The sequence below is a fragment of the Triticum urartu genome, chromosome 5A, assembly GCF_056163025.1.
Source record: "Triticum urartu cultivar PI428250 chromosome 5A, HENAU_Tu73, whole genome shotgun sequence".
Taxonomy (NCBI): domain Eukaryota; kingdom Viridiplantae; phylum Streptophyta; class Magnoliopsida; order Poales; family Poaceae; genus Triticum; species Triticum urartu.
Window position 1 is genome coordinate 602,133,377 of NC_141877.1, and position 19,540 is coordinate 602,152,916.

Sequence of the window (19,540 nt, forward strand, 5' to 3'; positions counted from 1 at the left end):
CTGGTAAGGTACACATCAATTACATGTATATCACATATACCTTTTGTTTTGCCGGCCTTCTTGTCCGCTAAGTATTTGGGGCAGTTCCGCTTCCAGTGACCACTTCCCTTGCAATAAAAGCACTCAGTCTCGGGCTTGGGTCCATTCTTTGGCTTCTTCCCGGCAGCTTTCTTGCCAGGCGCGACAACTTCCTTGCCGTCCTTCTTGGAGTTCTTTTTACACTTGCCCTTCTTGAACTTAGTGGTTTTATTGACCATCAACACTTGATGTTCCTTCTTGACTTCTACCTCTGCTGATTTCAGCATAGCAAATACTTCAGGAATGGTCTTTTCCATCCCCTGCATATTGAAGTTCATCACAAAGCTCTTGTAGCTTGGTGGAAGCGACTGGAGGATTCTGTCAATGACCGCGTCATCCGGGACATTAACTCCCAGCTGTGTCAAGCGGTTATGTAACCCAGACATAGTGAGTATGTGCTCACTGACAGAACTATTTTCCTCCATCTTACAGCTGAAGAATTTGTCGGAGACCTCATATCTCTCGATTCGGGCATGAGCTTGAAAAACCATTTTCAGCTCTTCGAACATCTCATATGCTCCATGTCTCTCAAAACGCTTTTGGAGCCCCGGCTCTAAGCTGTAAAGCATGCCGCACTGAACGAGGGAGTAGTCATCAGCACATGTCTGCCAAGCGTTCATAACGTCTTGGTTCTGTGGGACGGGTGGATCACCTAGCGGTGCTTGTAGGACATAATCTTTCTTGGCAGCTATGAGGATGATCCTCAGGTTCCGAACCCAGTCCGTATAGTTGCTGCCATCGTCTTTCAGCTTGATTTTCTCTAGGAACGCGTTGAAGTTGAGGACTACGTTGGCCATTTGATCTACAAGACAAATTTTAAAGATTTTAGACTAAGTTCATGATAATTAAGTTCATCTAATCAAATTATTCAATGAACTCCCACTTAGATAGACATCCCTCTTCTAGTCATCTAAGTATAACATGATCCGAGTCAACTAGGCCGTGTCCGATCATCACGTGAGACGGACTAGTCAACGTCGGTGAACATCTTCATGTTGATCGTATCTTCTATACGACTCATGCTCGACCTTTCGGTCTTCTGTGTTCCGAGGCCATGTCTATACACATGCTAGGCTCGTCAAGTCAACCTAAGTGTTTGCATGTGTAAATCTGTCTTACACCCGTTGTATGTGAACGTTAGAATCTATCACACCCGATCATCACGTGGTGCTTCGAAACAACGAACTGTCGCAATGGTGCACAATTAGGGGGAACACTTTCTTGAAATTATTATGAGGGATCATCTTATTTACTACCGTCGTTCTAAGTAAACAAGATGCAAAAACATGATAAACATCACATGCAATCAAATAATAATAGTGACATGATATGGCCAATATCACATAGCTCCTTTGATCTCCATCTTGGGGCTCCATGATCATCTTGTCACCGGCATGACACCATGATCTCCATCATTGTGTCTCCATGAAGTTGCTCGCCAATTATTACTTCTACTACTATGGCTAACGCGTTGTGACGTTTGGTAGCACCCAAAGTGTTCCTCCGGCAAACGGGAGTTGCATAATCACATAGTCATAGGAACATGTATAAGTCATGAAGAAAGCAATAGCAACTCACTAAACGATCGGGTGCTAAGCTAATGGAATGGGTCATGTCAATCAGATCATTCAACTAATGATGTGACCTCGTTAATCAAATAACAACTCATTGTTCATGGTTAGGAAACATAACCATCTTTGATTAACGAGCTAGTCAAGTAGAGGCATACTAGTGACACTTTGTTTGTCTATGTATTCACACATGTATTATGTTTTCGGTTAATACAATTCTAGCATGAATAATAAACATTTATCATGATTATAAGGAAATAATTAATAACTTTATTATTGCCTCTAGGGCATATTTCCTTCAGTCTACCTCGCCCTCTTGCTCTCCTGTGCTTCTGGTCTTGGCGTTGCCTTGGTTGCCTCGTGTTTTGGCTTCTTTCTGGCTTCCCTCCTCTACCCTACTAAGTGTGGCCGTGGCGCGCGGCTCTGACTGCCCGTGCACAAGTAAAGGGGTCAAAAGAAGAGCCCCTACTTTTGTACACCGACACGCCGCTGACCGCTCCGTCGTGCTCGTGAGCTGGAACCTTCCCGTCAGCTTGTCCCCGTGCAGCGGGGAAACAACAGCGGGGCGCGACCGTGTGGGATGACCTGAGTCTGGGGCGCACGACATGGCTGGTGCTCGAGGGACTTGGCCTGTCCGGCGCGGGGGTGCTCTCGCCGCTCAGCTCCTCCAGCCGTGTCGCCCCCATCTGCTTTGCCGCGCAGACGTGCAAGTTGCCCCTCCGTTTCTGTGGTGAGATGCTCGCGAAGGAGCTCACCGACGGCAAGAAGACGGCTGCCAACTGCCGCTTGTGCATCACCGACTAGTCACGGTACGGAGGAGACGTGCCTGTCTTCTGGTGGTGGTCCTCCCGCTCCACCTTGGGCGCGAGGTGGCGCCGTCTCCGCCTACACCCGAACACACATCTGAAAGGATTGGGACAGAGGATAGATATAACAGGTGGGCCAACCTAGTCAGTGAAAGTAATGGTAGATCCTGGTCAGGATCATTTATTTCCTGATACGCCAAACGGATCCAGGGTCTAGATTGACGGGGATCTACGAGTAGAGGGTATCGATTTTAGGGATTTAGACGTGAGGGTTTATTTACGCGATAATACTACAGGCACGGAGTAAAACAATGGGCTATTACGGACCTCTCCCGCGTCCCCTCCACTAATTGGCCCCCTGATTTTCACGGATGGGCCCGCCTCATTAAACCAATTCTCAGCCAATCGATGATAATCACCCCGTAACCAGTCCGTGAGTCTAGCATCTCTCAAATTTACGTCGCACTCTACAATCCAATAATGCTAAACATACAAAGAGTTACACGCAATAACTCCCCCCCTCCCCCCCCCCCCCCCCAACCCCCCATGATTTTCAGAGGGGATGGGCCGCCTCCCCACCTATTGACTAATCAAATTAACCCTCTTTGTAAAACCTTGTAAATTGTTTGTACGTGTAGCATTACTCCTCTACAATCTTGGGAGTTTAAAATAGACTTCACACTTGTACATACGTAGTACGTGTACTACGCGGGTGGCCAGCCATTCCATTCAAGTCGATCGCACGCACGTACAGCTCTGGCTATCTCGGGCGCGTGCATGCCCACGCCTTTACTGCCCTGCCGGCCCGCGGTCGCTCACCCGATCAGCACGCCCACACGCGCGCGTCAATGCGCGGCCGCGACGCTGCCGGCGCCCTGCGCGGAGCCCACGCCCACGCACGCACCCACCGCGCGCCACCGGTCGGCCTCGCGACGCACGTACGGCGCCACGTCCACGCGTGCGTGCCTCGCGGCCACGGGCACGGGCGCACGTCGCCGCGCGCCACCAGCGCCGCCGCCGTCCGGACCCCCGAGTTATCTCCCGGTCTGTGCCAGCGCCGCGTGCCGGGCCTCGCTCGCCCTAGCTCCTGGCGTGGAGCGCGCGCGCGCACATGGCCGATGGGCTCCGCCTCCGTCGTCGCCGCGCCACCAGCGCCGCCGCCGTCCGGCCCCCCGCAATTATCTCCCGGTCGTCCGCGCCAGCGCCAGCGCCGCGTGCCCTAGCCCCTGGCGTGGAGCGCGCGCGCATGTGCGTGTGCTCCCGTGTCGGCCACGAACCCCCTTGGCACAGATCAGCGGCGAGCGAGCACGTAATTACATACAGTAGCAGTACACGCCTGGGCACAGTTATCGCTCGGTCGATCGTCTGCCGGCGCGGCGCGGCGTCCGTGCTCGATCGGCTGCGCTGTCGCGCTCTAGCGCCTGGCGTGGAGCGCGCGCGTGCTCGTCTAGGCCAGGCCATAAACCCTCTTGCCAAAGCTTGGCGACAAGGCGGGCGGTAAGAACCTGCACGTACGTGGCTGGGTGTGAGTGAGCGAGCGAGCGCGTGATGGAGATGGAGCCACGGGGGTAGGTTTGTCCTCAGTTTCTTCATGGTTTGTAGGCTTTCAACTTTTCTGGTCAGGGAATTAAGCACCTATATATCCAGGCAAATGGTCCGGTTTATGCCGTGACTGCTTAGCCGGGACAGGACATGCGATAACAGGCCGCGACAACAGAATTTGACTCCTCTTTTGACAGTTAGTACTAACACCTACTCCTAACCGCCTACCAGTGCTCTGCTCTACTCTGTAAGAGATTATGCTGGAGTATATAGCTACTGAATGCATAAGTAATTGACCGTTCTCTAAAATACTTCCTCTATACACAAATATAAGACGTTTTAGATCGCTTGCAGAGGGAGTAGGCCAAAGTGAAAGATACAGAGGCATTAACAGTCTTCTCCGTTTATCATGTTATTACACAGAAAAAAAAACACTTCAGTAACCCCATAAGGTTGTGCGGTGCAAGAAAATCTTCACAATGCGGGGCCTCTCAAGTTTCTCACCATGGCAGCCTTAATGACAATCATTTGCACACAACTCTTCGTCAAACAACTGATCAAAAAGCCGACTACACGTGGACTGCAGACCTCAAAGTCCTGCTGAACAAAGGGAAGAAAGATATTGTATCATTGGGAAGTGCATCTTCATCTTCCTCATGGGCACTTGGATTTGACTCGTTTGAACATCTCTTTCAAGTCCGTCGAGCAAAAGTACTTCCTCCGGAATTTGTGAACAATGGTAATATTGACCCTCCCGGTCTTTCTTGACGGTTATTATGCTGCCGTTGATGAGATTACTTTTGCTCCCTGCGGATTCTTTCAGTCTCGCCAGAGAGGAAGGTATGCTTCCTGATGTGTTGTTATGTGCCACATTCAAGTAGAGGAGTCTGGACAGATTTGTGGACTGCCTGGGAAGGTGATCAAAACTGGTTTGATCGCGGAACCGACATCTAGGCTTGGCATTTTCTCATCCATCCATGTGGAGTATGTTGCGAGAAAGGTCTAGAAAACTTAAACGATGCGACATTTCGGAGGACATTTGTGAATTTTCCTGATGACTTGTTATTCTTCGATACTAGAATCGACAAGAAACAACCAAAATGAACATAATATGTGATGGGGACCCTATGTGATATGGATAGCCATGTACCATCCTCTGGGCATCTTGGAAAATCTCCTGTCAGCTGATTCTTGGACAGGTCCAATTCCAACAAACCATTCAAAACATAGGCATGAAAAAAAAATCCATGTTCCCCACCAAAAAGAAAAACAGAACAAAAAAAATAAAGAGAAACAACAAGTTCACTGTAGTCTGTAGATGTGGGAAAGTCGGTGAATGATTGTTCCTTCATTTGTTTTAAGTAAAAAAGGGACATGAAAAACCAGATTCAGACAAGCAAAACTAACAGAAATCACGCATAAAGCACTTCAAATTCACGTACTTCTTCGTACACAGAACCACTGTCTAAAAGCATCAACTGTTGCGGCAGTTCCTCATTCCAGCAAAACACGACATATAAAACCCGACATAGTTCTTATGACATAAAATTTAGACCAAGTTACATGAAACTCTCCTCCTTCCAGCTACAGAACTCGAGCTTTTAACAATTATACATACAGCAAAGCAGTGCTCTGCTCTGCGTGACAATAGCTAGTGAATGCAGCCATGGAATGCTTAAGTAATTGACCGTAAAATAAACCATATTAAAGATACAGACGCATCAAACATGTACTACTCCCTCATTTAGCATCCCGGTGGCCTGGTGGGTGAACCTAACCATCTGACCTTGGCTCAGTTCACATTCTGGTGGTTAGTCGATGGTCAATATCTTAGAGCATCCGCATCTGGACCTTTCATACCCGTCTCAAATATTCAGACAGGTTATCTGATCACTGACCGGTAGAAAAAATACGACCCAACCGGACCTCTCAAGCCGTGGTCAAACGCCTAGGCTGACCAGCACCTCTCATTATCCAGCCCAAATACATGGCGGATATGGGGAGGCCCGGGCGCGTCCGCCTGATAGGCCCGGTCCACCACCGACGCTATAGCTACCCACAAAAGCCCCAATCCGTGCGCCTCGCTGCGAACCCTAGCTCACTCTCTCTCGCTCCGTCCTCTCCTCTCCCTCTCCAATTCCGATCCCATCCACTATGATGCCCAGCTCCGACGGCGACTCCGGCTCCGAGCTCAACTATGAGGAGGAGATGGCCCTCTGCATTGCGCTGGAGCGGTCCAAGGTGGAGACCGGCGCCAGTTCGGCGGCGCAGCGCGGATGCCGAAGCTGGACCCTCCCGGCCCGCGCGCAGCGACACCAGGAGAACGCAGTCCGCACCGCCCCAGCGCCATCTCCATTCCTCGCCGGCTGCTCCTCCTCACGGGCAGCGGTCAGAGCTAGTGCCCGCGACGCCGACCCGCACGCGCACTCCGAAATCTGAGGCGCGTGCCACGAGAGGCAGCGTGCACGAGAGAGGGACGCGGCGGAGCAGTCCGCACGCCGCCGACCCGCACGCGCACTCCGGAATCGAAGGCACACGCCGCGAGAGGCAGCGTGCACGAGAAAGGGACGCAGCGGAGCAGTCCGTGCGCCGCCGCCGCGGGATGGAGGACCCTGACAAGGTCAGGCGGCTCCTCGCATGAGTCTACCGCCGTTCCCTAACGGTTGCGAAGACGGACGCTCGCCGTCTCCGATGAAAGAACGTCAAGGCGCTCCGGCTTGCTATTGAGCAGTCGGAACGCGAGGCGAAGAAGGCAACGGCGGAGGCGGCTCGGGTCGCCAAGCTGAAGCGGGAGCAGGACCGGGCGGTCCGTCGGATGAAGGGGCTCATCATCCTCTCCGACTCCGACAACGACAACGGTGACAGTTGCACCTCCTCGTCGGACGACAAAGACTCTCCTTCAGACGCGGACGCCTACAGTTGTGCCGGTGAAAGAACTTGTCCGGTGACTAACTAAGATGATCATTTGGATGTGGTTTGTTAGGGCCTGTTCTCCACTTCTCTAAAACTTCTCTGATTCAGCTTCTGAACTTGGCTTCTCACTTCACCTGGCGCTTGGAATTCGTTCGGCAGCAAAAGAGCTTCTCGAGCGCTCGCAAGTCGCTCCAGCAGGGTTTCAGCCCAGCTAGTGGGCCTGCAGGCCTGCTCATCCCAGCTCAGGCTGGCTGGGAACAGCCCATTGCGGGGCAAAGTGCAGCCCACAGGCGTACATGGAGATAGAGAAAGGATGGCTGGGCTGATTTCTATCCTTTTTTTTTCGAGGTGCAATTTCCTGCGATTTTGTGGCTGTACAGAGAGCTATCCAGAGAGCTTTTTTTATAACTGTAGTGTTCAAAATATAGCACAAATGTATTTCTATCCTTATCCATTTTTAGAGGAGCAATTTCCTGAGACTTTGTGGCTGTACAGATAGTGTACAGAGAGATATCCAGAGAGCTATTTTAGGAACTGTAGTGTTCAAAGTACAACACATAAGTATTTTTCATAATATCACAAATATTCCCAGTTAAGACAAGTTATAATAAAGATGAATGACTCGTTTTTTCATGTGTCATACAACAAAAGCTTCAAGAACATACTGTGTCAATTTGCATATAAAGTTTGCAAATCAAAATGGTCACACATCTAAAGACATGAACATGCATGATTACTTCACCAACTTAGAGCAATGGCGGTAGCTAGTTCGTGTCTAAACAAATCCATGTTAGGACCACTTTCCGCCGGTGTTGAAACATCCGATGCATTTGGAGGAATGACATACTTCTTGTATCTCTCCGGAATAGTTGGAACATAATCCGGATCCCTCTCACACCGAAGAAAATGAAGATCCTCTTTGTCATGGAGACGAACGTAGTTGTGTAGTGTCATGGTAGCCGCAATAATCATTTTTTGTGTGCTAATCGAGTAGTTTGGCATCTTGAGCAAGATTTGCCATTTCATCTTCCACACACCAAAGGTTCTCTCTATGCTATTGCGCTTGGAGGAGTGGATCCGGTTGAACTTCTCTACAGGAGTAGTTGGAGGTGCACCTCTCTGGAAGTCGGGGACGTGATAGCGTTCTCCTTTGTACGGTGTTAGATAGCCATCTCGATTAGGATAACCGGCATCTACAAGGTAATACTTGCCTACACAAAGCAAAAACAAACATGATTGTGAGTTCGAGGATATGTTACATAAGTTGCAATAACAAGAAATACTAACCCTTCGGAGGATGTGGGAATGTGTCCTTGTCATTTTCAATTGCATGGAATAGCACACTTGTATCATGCATAGAACCCGGTTGTCCAATTGAAGCGTAGGTGAAATGCATATCAAAGTCACATACTGCCATCACATTTTGTGTTGTTGCACCGGTTCTTCCTATGTACCTTATTTTTGAAGGTCCTTCCGGAATAGAAGCCCTAATATGTGTCCCATCTATTGCACCAATGCAATCTTTGAGATGAGGGTAAGCCCTTTTGTCACGCTTAATCCTATCATGGACGATGTGAAAATTTGGGTCTTGAGGCCTAATGTAGTGAGATGACATCTTGACCACACATTGTAGAACCTCATGGAACTTACGGTGCACTGTATCTGCTCCATGTTTGAAACGGTTTTGGATTCTCCTGTTTGATTCACCCCCCCCCCCCAATGTCCACAAGAACATAGCAAGAGACTCATAAGTCGTAACAAAGCATGTTTCTTTGAGGCCATACTCCGCCACCAACTTGTCATGAAGATCAAAGAACACATTTGCATTCATTCTCAACATTGTATACGTCTCCCCGGGTGTACCAATAGTCTCCCGCAACCATTCAAATCCACTCAACCTAGATGTCCTAGGATCGGCCTTCATGACCCAACTTTTACAATACCTCCCAACTATGGATGACACACCTGAATAAAGCATGATCATATCATGTTGATATTGAAGAACCATAGCTTTCTTTCTTTCATAATTAGTGTCATCATCACTTAATTTCACTATCCGATGACATCTGCAAATAAACAACCGTCAACATATGAAACACAAGTCAGCACCAATTGGATCAAGAATATGAACATAAAAGATGGTTCCACAATGCATTCATAAAAAGCAAATAGTAGGTTCAACAACATGGACATAAAAGATGGTTCCACAAAATGCATTCATAAATAGCTCACAATAGGTTCAACAACATAAATGATGAAATGGTACCAAGCACTAGTTTCAAGTTCAACATAAAAGATAACCGGCCATCACACATAGATGGAATGGTAGACATGTAAACTAGTTCCCATACTTCAAGTCATACTTCCTGCGCAACCAACTCTTCCGGGACTCAAGAGGAATGTAAAGAAACATCTCCCTTTGAGCCCTCTTCACAAACAACTCGCTAGCCATGAAGAACTCATCGGTACCGACTGTTGCACCACAAGCAATGACTTCATCCATGACCGAGTTCACACAGTTTGCCTCATCTTGCTTCATGAAAGACTGAAATGAAGAGTGAGAAGCCTCGGCAATGTCACCAATTCTTGTAACTTGGTCACACATCACTTGTGCGGTCTTTGGTTTCTTGTTCTTCTCCGGAATGATGATCCCAAGCCTCACTTTAGATGAAGTAGGTGTTGCTTGAGATGCTTCTTCTCCGGTGTCATCCAAATCAAGATCTTCGATGTCATCAATATGGATGGCGGCTTTCACCGCCGCACTAGAGTGGGGAGGTATGCCAGAAGAGGGATTCCAATGGTCAGTACCATCACTTGTGATATCTCCAAATATAACCCGCAAGTTTTCTGCATTAGCAAGTCCTTTCTTCTTGAACTTGCCACAACCTCTAATGTTCTGTAATAAAACAAAGAAAACACATTATTAGTAAATAAAATGGTACAGAGGAATTAAGATATGCGATACATCAGCAAGAGAACTCACAATTTTAGCCTTTTTCCACCACTCGTCATCTTGTGACACGGTGTTGTTCACATAGTCCCATCCGGCTCCGGTCTCCCGGAACTTGAGTTTCTTGAATAGGCTGAAATCACCTTTAAGCTTGTCCCATTTGTTTTTCAATTGCGTATATGTGTAGTCCAGCCCAGTTCTCATCTTAAATTGCTTTCCACACTCATCAAACGCATTTGGTGTCAGATAATTGCCTGGCCTATTTCCGGCTTTCACTTGCTCAGCAAACAACTCGGAGATAATCCGAGTGTTTTCAACACTCTATTCAGCAGCCATTCAGCAGCTCACTTCACATATAAAGGAGTAAACTTATTAAAAAAATGCACATTCAGCAGCAACTTACTACACACATGGCAGAATTGTTGCACACATATAGCACTACAGAGCCACCAAAATTTTTGCACACATATATGTTGCTTTCACACATATAGCACATTCAGTAGGAATAAAAATTGCACAATTATCAGCAACCTAGTGCACACACACGCTGCTTTCACACATATAGCACTACACAGCCAACAAAACATTTACATATTATGCAGCCATAGCACCCAATTTGCATCAACAATACAACCTATAGGACCCAATAATGCTATACTACCATGCAAAACACAGGGAAGAAGGCAAGGGAGCACACGTTGAGGTTTGGGGGAGGGGGCTCGGTCGCCGGGGTGCTGCTCCTGCTCGGGAGGGCGTCTCGGCCGTCAATGGCGTGGGGGTGCGCTGCTCCTTCCCATGGGGTCGCTGCTCCTCCCTTACGGCGGGAACGGTGGCGGCGAGTAAGGGAATCGGAGGGACAAGGCCTGGGAAGGCTGGATCTGTACGCAGAAGAGTAGTTCCGGCCGGCGACGGGGGAGGGGGGGGGGCGGCGGCGGCGGTGAGGGTTTCGTGAGGAACAGAACAAGAGAGAGAGAGAGGAAGAGATATGGTGCGCTGTGGGATGGGTACACCTGTTCGAGCGAGGAAGAGAAGGCTGAAACGTTTTCCTTGGCGGTGGCATTCTCCTCGTAAATAAGTGGAACTTCTGTTTCGGGAAAACGTGGAGCTGGGAAAAGCTCGCTCCACCAAATTGCACTACGGCCCAGTAACGCTTCGAGAATCTAGCTTCTCTCCGGAAAACCGTTCGGGCCGGATTCACTCCGAGAATTTCAGAAGCCTGAAGCTGGATAGATTCAGAACGGGTCCTTAATATCCTTTGTAGCCGATCTTGTGTTCGTTTGCAACTGATTTTTTTGTCCATTGTTTGATCACGTAGAGTAGATCAACGTTGCATATGTAATATGGATATAAGACGCCGGATATAAAATACGTACGCAGATGCAAAATACAAATATGAGGCATGCTCTCAGTCAGTGTCTACAGATATGCCCTGGCGTGTCCATGGGCGTTTGAGGTGCCGGGTTTCCTCATCGTGGATGTACTTACATGCCCTTAGTCCTAACCAGGGTGACATGCTAGAAAGACGTGGCGAAGAAATTGATCGCAAGTGGAGACTAGTACTACTGGTCTAAGAAAGCGTGGCAGAGAAACAAACAGCATCCACACACACGCACACTTGTGCCGATCGCGAGGCACAACCATGTCAATTCCTGCGCCGTACGGACGACACACCACAAAAATTCTCCATGTACCACTACGATGGTGATGTATGTAGTCGCAGTGTGCGTGTCGTGCATCGGCCGCGACTAATTCCATGGGCATGAAGCCCACGCACACGTACATACGTGAGTGGTCCTTCCGCCAGGCACGCACGGAACAAGTCCCGCGCGTACATACATACATACTTTTTTCATTTTAAATCACTCGTCGTGGTTTTAGTACAAATACAGTTACATATGTACTGCGCAGGTAGCCAGACATTCACGTCGATCCTATACAAGCAAGCGGTCAAAGGGGGCTAGGGATGATTTGGCGTACACCAGTCCCGTACGTACATACTACGTGCGCTGATACAGTTACATACGTACTTCCTTCGTTTCTAAATATTTGTCTTTTTAAAGATGTTAAATAGACTACCACATACGGATGTATATAGACATATTTTAAAGTGTAGATTCACTCGGTTTGCTTTGTATGTAGTCATTTGTTAAAATTTCTAAAAATACAAATATTTAGAAACGGAGCGAGTACATAGTACGCAGGTGGACATGCATTCACGTCGATCGCACGGGCGTACAGCTCTGGCTAGTTGGGGCGTGTGCATGCATGCCCACGTACGTCGTCTTTACTGGCCTTGCCGGGCCGCGGTCGCTCGCCGAATCAACACGCCCACACGTACGCGCGCGTCAATGCGCGGCCGCGACGTTGCCGGCACCCACCTCGCGCCATCAGCCTCGCGGGCGCACGTACGGCGCCCGCGTGCGTGCGTGCGTGCCTCGCGGCCACGGGCACGGGCGCACGTCGACGTCGCCGGGCGCCACCAGCGAGTTATCTCCCGGTCTGTGCCAGCGCCGCGTGCCGGGCCTCGCTCGCCCTAGCTCCTGGCGTGGAGCGCGCGCGCACATGGCCGATGGGCTCCGCCTCCGTCGTCGTCGCGCCACCAGCACCAGCGCCGCCGCCGTCCGCCCCCCTGCAATTATCTCCCGGTCGTCCGCGCCAGCGCCAGCGCCGCGTGCCCTAGCCCCTGGCGTGGAGCGCGCGCGCATGTGCGTGTGCTCCCGTGTCGGCCACGAACCCCCTTGCCCTTGGCGCAGCTCGGCGACGAGCGAGCGCATGATTACATTAGTAACAGTGCACGCCTGGGCACCGTTAACGCTCGGTCGATCGTCTGCCGGCGCTGTGTCCGTAATCGGCTGCGGTGTTGCGCTCTAGCTCATGGCGTGGAGCGCGCGCGTGCGCGTCTACGCTAGGCTATAAACCCTCTTGCCAAAGCTCGGCGACAAGCCGGTAAGAACCTGCACGTACGTGGCTTGGTGTGAGTGGGCGAGCGAGCGCATGGTGGAGATGGAACCACGGTGGTAGGTTTATCCTCAGTTTCTCCTTGGTTTGCAGGCTTTCAACTTTTCTTGTCATGGAATTAATTAAACACCACGGCTATATATCCAGGCAAATCGTCCGGTTTATGCTGACTGATGAACCGGGACAGGACCGGCGACAACAGAATTTGAGTCATTTTTAACAGTTGGTACTACCTCTCCATTTTTTTAGTTTGCCTATATGATTTGGTCAAAGTCAAACTTTGTTAACTTTAACTAAGTTTATAAAAAAAATAGCAAAATTCACAATATGAAACCAATATTGTTAGATGCATCAAGAAATTAATTTTGATACTATATAGCTTTAGTATTGTATAGATGTTGATATTTGTTTCTAAAATGTTGATCAAACTTTGCAAAGTTTGACTTTGACAAATCTTATATGCAGACTAAAAAGAAACGATTATTTTTAGAAACAATATATTTTTTATTAAATTTCAGAAATATTACGCTGTAATTATATATTTTTTAAATAATACTCAGTCGGCCTACTGCTAGCCGATTGGATCCAGACATCCTACTGGTGGCCGATTGGCTCCCGGTCGGCCCACTGCAGACCTCTAAGCTATCCTGAACAAAAGGACGCACAACACTGTCCAACAGGCCCATCATACCCCTTGCTTATCCCAAGGAAGAAAGATATCGTATCATTGGGAGATACATCTTCGTCTTCCTCATGGGCACTTGGATTTGATCCGTTTGAACAGCTCTTTCAAGTTCATCGAGCAAAAGTACTTCCTTCGGAATATGTCAATCAACACAATTCGATTTGTGAACAATGGCACTATTGACGCTCCTGGTCTTTCGTGATGGTTATTATGCTGTCCTCGCTGAAATTACTTTTGCTCCCTGTGGATTCCACTGTCATAGCTTTCAGTCTCGCCAGAGAGGTAGATATGCTTCCTGATGTGATGTTATGTGCCACACCCAAGTAATGGAGTCTGGACAGACTTGTGGACTGCTTGGGAAGGTGATCAAAACATTTCTGATCGCAGAACCGACGTCTAGGCTTTGCATTTTCTCACCCATCCATGTAGAGCATGTTGCGAGAAAGGTCAAGAAAACTTGAAGACGAGACATTTTGGAGGAAAACTTGGTATTTACATGACGACTTGTTATTCTTCTATACTAGAATCGACAAGAAACAACCAAACCGAACACAATATGTGATGGGGACCCTCTGTGATATGGATAGCCATGTACTATCCTGTGGGCATCTTGGAAAAATCTCATGTCAACTGATTGTTGGACAGATCCAATTCCGACAATCCATTCAAAACATGAGTATGAAAGAAAAAAAAATCCCATGTTCCCCTCCCAAAAAAAACCAGGACAGAAGAAACATAGAGAAACAACAAGTTCACTGTAGTCTGTAGATGTGCGAAAAGTTGGTGAATGATTGTTCCTTCATTTGTTTTAGGCAAAAAAGGGACATGAAAAAACAGATTCAGACATGCAAAACTAACAGAAATCACCCATAAAGTACTTGAAACTCCCTTACTTCTTCATACACGGAACTACAGATCCAATTCGAACAAACCATTCAAAACATGGGCAGGAAAAAACAGGACACAAAAAAAACAGGACATGAAAAAACAGACTCGGACAGGCAAAACTAACAGAAATCACACATAAAGCACTTAAAATTCGCTTACTTCTTCATACACGGAACCACTGTTGAAAAGCACCAGAGTGCTGTGCCACCAAAACACCGCACAAAACTAGACATAGTTCCTAAGACATACTCCCTCCGTCCCATAATATGAAATGCTATTACATCCTTCCAGATACAGAACTTGCACTTTTAACAATTATACAGCTAGCGGTGCTCCGCTCTGCAAGCTAGAATAGACAGTGAATGCAGTCACGGAATGCTTAAGTAATTGACGTAAAATAAACCACATTAAAGATACAAACTCATTAAACATGTTATCTCTGTATCCTATTATTGCACATAACATAACATTTACGAAACCATATACGTGCACACAAGACCATATAATCCAATGGTTGTGCAGTGCAAGAAAACTTTCAGAATGCCTCGTCTCTGAAGTTCCTTGCCATGGCGGCCTTAATAACGACCAAGTTCTGTTGAACACAAGGATGCAAAACACGTCCACAGGCCCACCACATACCCCCACGCTTATGCCAAGGAGCAAAGACGTTGCATCAGGGGATGATGCATCTTCATGTTCTTCATGGGCACTTCGATTTGAGGGTCGTTGAGGGAGTGTCTGTAGCTGCCTCCCCGAGGGGATTCTTCCCGATAGACTATTTGTAGGAACAAACTGTTGTAGGCGTTCCATCTAGCTAGCTGGTTGCCGGAGAGATTCAAGTCCACCGAGGAAAGATAGGCGCGCGCCACCAGCGGCGCCGCGATTCCGGCGTCGTCGCGTGCCACCAGCGCCGCCGCCGTCGGGGCCCTCGCTCGGTCTTCTCGTCTGCGCCAGCGCCGCGTAGCTGGCCACGCTGGCATGGCAGCGCGCGCTCTGGCTTCTGGCGTGGAGCGCGCACGCGGTGCGAAGACATGTGTGTGTGCTCCTGTGTCGCGACGCGCGCGTGTAGGCCAGGCCGCGAGTCCACTTGGCGCAGGCCATACTACCAGTGCGCACTTGGGAGTGAGGGCAAGTGTGACAGTCGCAGGTCTAATTCTTTTCTTTGGGCAATGTGACAAGTTTTTTTTTTACAAATTTTTTCTGGTCTATTCATCTTTAATCATGTCAGTACAACGAACAACAGAAAAAGTAAACATTACATTTAGATCCGTAGACCGCCCCGCGATAACTACAAACACTGAAGCGAGCCGAAGGTGCGTCGCCGTTTATCGCTCCTCCCTCGCCGGAGCCGGACAAAACTTGTTGTAGTAGACAGTCAGGATGTCGTCGTGCTAAGGCTCCATAGGACGAGCGCACCATAGTAGCAACCGTCGTCGATGAAGAATAGCGTAGATCGAAATGATTCAATCTGAAGACATGCGAACATAGACGAACGACGACCCGATCCGAGCAGATCCATCAGAGACAGATCTATTGGAGATACACCTCCACATGCTCACTGATGAAGCTAGACGCGCCAATAGGACAGGGGCTAGACAGAGAGAACCTTATTCCATCTTCAGAAGGCTGTCGCCATCTCGTCTTCCTGAGCAAGACATAAGCCCCAACAAAACTTAAATATATATATATAAAACGAAAGCCCTCCCACCCCCAAAGGTCGGGATCCACTGCACCCCATGGCCTTAAAGTCACCAGAGACGAGACGGACTGGCGACGATGCCGATGAAAGGCAGAGGAACCCTAATCTCTTTTTTGAGATAGGAGGCGGCGGTTGTGTGTGATGCACTGGCCGAGGCAATGTGACAAGTTTTAATCCGGTTTTTGTAATCGGGCATTTGTATATTCTTTTGAATAAGGCTCAGAACTATTATAAAAGGTTCATCGGAAGTACAAAAGCAATCCAAACATAATAAAAGTTACATCAAAGTCCCTGTAGCACAGAACGACCACTAACGTGCCGAAACGAGTCGCCCATGTGCTATTATCGTCGCTTCCATACTGGAGCCAGGTTGACCTTGTCGATGACAACCAAGAAGTCTTCATGCAGGGGTCCCCAAGAATCAGCGCCCCGAAGCCGCAGTCGTCGCCAATGAACACTTGAGTCACTCTAAAGAAAATGGCACCAAAATTCGCTATCGTGTACGCATGATGAGAAAACCCCAATCTTAGTCGCCTCGAGGATTTGTTAGGAATCTACGCCGGAGTTTTGTCTAATCCATCCCGACGAACAAACTTGAGAAATATCGAAGCCCGGAGGTCTGACTTGAAGATGAAGCGCCGTCATCTATCAGAACGCCGCCAATGCGAGGAATAAAATCCTAACCTATCTACTAGTCGGAGTCGAGGCACAAGGATTCCCCTTACCGCAACCTGTCGGCGGAGCAGCCACTACTAGGAAAAGGGCTATAGATGATATGGCCACTAATGGCGCACCAGACATGTGGTGCGCCATTAGTGTGGTAGACACTAATGGCGCACCAGACCCACGGTGTGCCATTAGTAATAATTTTTTTCTCCAAAAATTCTAATGGCGCACCAGGGAGTAATGGCGCATCAGGGGGTAGTGCGCCATTACTAGTTTAACTAGTAATGGCGCACCTCCTACACAGTGCGCCACTATTTTTTTTCTTTTTTGCAAAACTACTAATGGCGCACCTCAAGCTGATGCACCATTAGTAACAAGGGTTACTAATGGCACATTTGTCTGTGGTGCGCCATTAGTAATCTGGGACCAGCTACTTTGTTGCATCTCGATCTCGATCCCCCCGCACCCTCCCCCGCTAGCTCCACCGCCGCCGACGACCCACCGCACCCTCCCCCACTCCACCGCCGCCGCCGACCCACCGCACCCTCCCCGGCCCGCTCCACCGCCGCCGAGCACCCCCCGCACCCTCCTCCGCCCCACCGCCGCCGAGCACCCCCCGCACCCTCCTCCGCTCCACCGCTGCCAACGACCCACCGCCGCCGAGCACCCCCATTTGATGATATTTTCAAATAACAAATTTGATAATATTTTTTAATATTCATAAAAAATTATTACAGTTTTTATAAAAAAATATTACTGTTTTTATAAAAATATATTAAAAATAGCAACAAATAATAATAATAATAAACATACTAATGGCGCACCGCTTGGGAGTGCGCCATTTCTATCTAAAAAACATTCTAATGGCGCACCGCTCGTGTAGTGCGTCATTGCTATCTAAAAAAAATTCTAATGGCGCACCGCTCGGGTAGTGCGCCATTAGTAATCTTCCCCCCTAGCTCTAACTCGCCCGAACCCTTCCTCCCTCCCTCTCGCCAGATCCACTTCCTCCCCATTCTCTATCCCGACCCCCGACCCACGACGCCGCCGCCCCCGCGCCCCCCACCACTGCAGCTCCCCGCGTCGCCGACAGCCTCCCCACGACCAACCGAGGCATCCCTGCATCCTCCCCGCGTCGCCGCCGCCGTCGCCGACAGCCTCCCCGCGTCGGCCCTTGCCCTGCGCCGCCTCTACCTTAGCCCGGGCATGGGGTGCAGGACGACGACCGCAGCCGCCGGCCTCCCCACGACCAACCAAGGCATCCCTGCATCCCTTCAACACCGCCGCCGCCGACCCCGACCCCAACCCCGACCCCTCCGGCGACCGGCTGCGCCCGCTCAGGTACCTCTCCTCCTTCCTCCTTCCTCCCTCTCCACCCTTCCTCCCCATTCCCTGCCCATGAATGATTTTAACACCACACATATTGTTCCCCGCGCATAAGGAACAACACTAAATGTTTTTTACGATGAATGGTTAAAAGAATCCATTTACTCATGTTTAGATGCTTTGTCTTGTGGGTTGGCGGGGTGTAGATGATACATCAAGCTTGGTCCTTGAATGATTTTAGCGCCACACAAAAATCCTGCACCCCGATCGTTTGGCAACCTAGCTGTTGCTAGCAGTTGGTCGTATGAGCTTGTACTTGCTAACACCCAAATGTATGTATTTGCACGATTGAGTAAATCACAGGGTAGGTCAAAGCAAGACAGGACGACCCTTTTCAAAAAAAAGCAAGACAGGACGATGTGGTAGTTACTAACGAGCTTGAGACACTTGCTAAGACGAGGGAAGACAAACTATTAACGAGCTTGATTAGCCTGCATGTGTAAATAAGATAACTGTTGGGGAACGTTGCAGAAAACAAAAAAAAATTTACGGTTTCACCAAGATCCATCTATGAGTTCATCTAGCAACGAGTGATCGGATGCATCTACATACCTTTGTAGATCGAGAGCGGAAGCGTTCAAAGAACGGGGATGAGGTAGTCGAACACGACGTGATCCAAATCACCGGAGATCCTAGCACCGAACGGACGGCACCTCCGTGTTCAACACACGTACGGTCAGCGTAACGTCTCCTTCTTCTTGATCCAGCAAGAGGGAAGGAGAGGTTGAGGAAGATGGCTCCAGCAGCAGCACAACGGCGTGGTGGTGATGGAGCTACAGTACTCCGTCAGGGCTTCGCCAAGCACTATGGAGGAGGAGGAGGTGTTGGAGAGGGAGAAGGAGGCAACCAAAGGCGTGGATGAAAAGCCCTCCCTCCCCCACTATATATAGGAGGGCCAAGGGGGGGCGCCGGCCCTAGGAGATCCAATCTCCTAGGGGGGCGGCGGCCAAGGGAGGTTTCCCTCCCCCCCAAGGCACCTAGGAGGTGCCTTCCCCTCCTAGGACTCTTCCTCCTTGAAACCCTAGGTGCATGGGCCTCTTGGGGCTGGTGCCCTTGGCCCATGTAGGCCAAGGCGCACCCCCTACAGCCCATGTGGCCCCCCGAGACAGGTGGCCCCACCCGGTGGACCCCCGGGACCCTTCCGGTGGTCCCGGTACAATACCGATGACCCCGAAACTTGTCCCGATGGCCGAAACAGGACTTCCCATATATAAATCTTTACCTCCGGACCATTCCGGAACTCCTCGTGATGTCCGGGATCTCATCCGGGACTCCGAACAACATTCGGGTTACTGCATATACATATCCCTACAACCCTAGCGTCACCGAACCTTAAGTGTGTAGACCCTACGGGTTCGGGAGACATGTAGACATGACCGAGACGACTCTCCGGTCAAT

The 19,540-nt window shown here is 49.4% G+C and overlaps 2 protein-coding genes across 2 annotated transcripts; both read right to left on the bottom strand.

Moving 5' to 3' along the window:
• Positions 1-7,503: 7,503 nt before the first annotated feature.
• On the bottom strand, positions 7,504-8,963 carry LOC147973243 (protein ANTAGONIST OF LIKE HETEROCHROMATIN PROTEIN 1-like). The gene is made up of 2 exons (XM_087521993.1): positions 8,198-8,963; positions 7,504-8,121 (listed from the first exon to the last, which is right to left on the bottom strand). Exons 1-2 carry the CDS (start codon positions 8,916-8,918, stop codon positions 7,649-7,651), a joined length of 1,194 nt encoding a protein of 397 aa, XP_087378119.1. The 5' UTR covers positions 8,919-8,963; the 3' UTR covers positions 7,504-7,648.
• A 139-nt stretch (positions 8,964-9,102) lies between these two features.
• On the bottom strand, positions 9,103-10,830 carry LOC147973244 (L10-interacting MYB domain-containing protein-like). Its single transcript, XM_087521994.1, has 3 exons — positions 10,558-10,830; positions 9,894-10,207; positions 9,103-9,806 (listed from the first exon to the last, which is right to left on the bottom strand). The coding sequence occupies exons 2-3, from the start codon at positions 10,062-10,064 to the stop codon at positions 9,249-9,251; spliced, it is 729 nt and encodes a 242-aa protein (XP_087378120.1). The 5' UTR covers positions 10,065-10,207; positions 10,558-10,830; the 3' UTR covers positions 9,103-9,248.
• Between the last annotated feature and the right edge of the window lie 8,710 nt (positions 10,831-19,540).

Excerpts from the sequence above, each read along its gene's own strand:
- LOC147973243 (XM_087521993.1), bottom strand. The coding sequence starts at position 8,918 with ATGGTTCTTCAATATCAACATGATATGATCATGCTTTATTCAGGTGTG. Across the intron at positions 8,122-8,197 it reads ATTCCCACATCCTCCGAAGG|GCAAGTATTACCTTGTAGAT; the intron begins GTTAGTATTTCT and ends TGCTTTGTGTAG.
- LOC147973244 (XM_087521994.1), bottom strand. The coding sequence starts at position 10,064 with ATGAGAACTGGGCTGGACTACACATATACGCAATTGAAAAACAAATGG. Across the intron at positions 9,807-9,893 it reads GGTGGAAAAAGGCTAAAATT|AACATTAGAGGTTGTGGCAA; the intron begins GTGAGTTCTCTT and ends GTTTTATTACAG.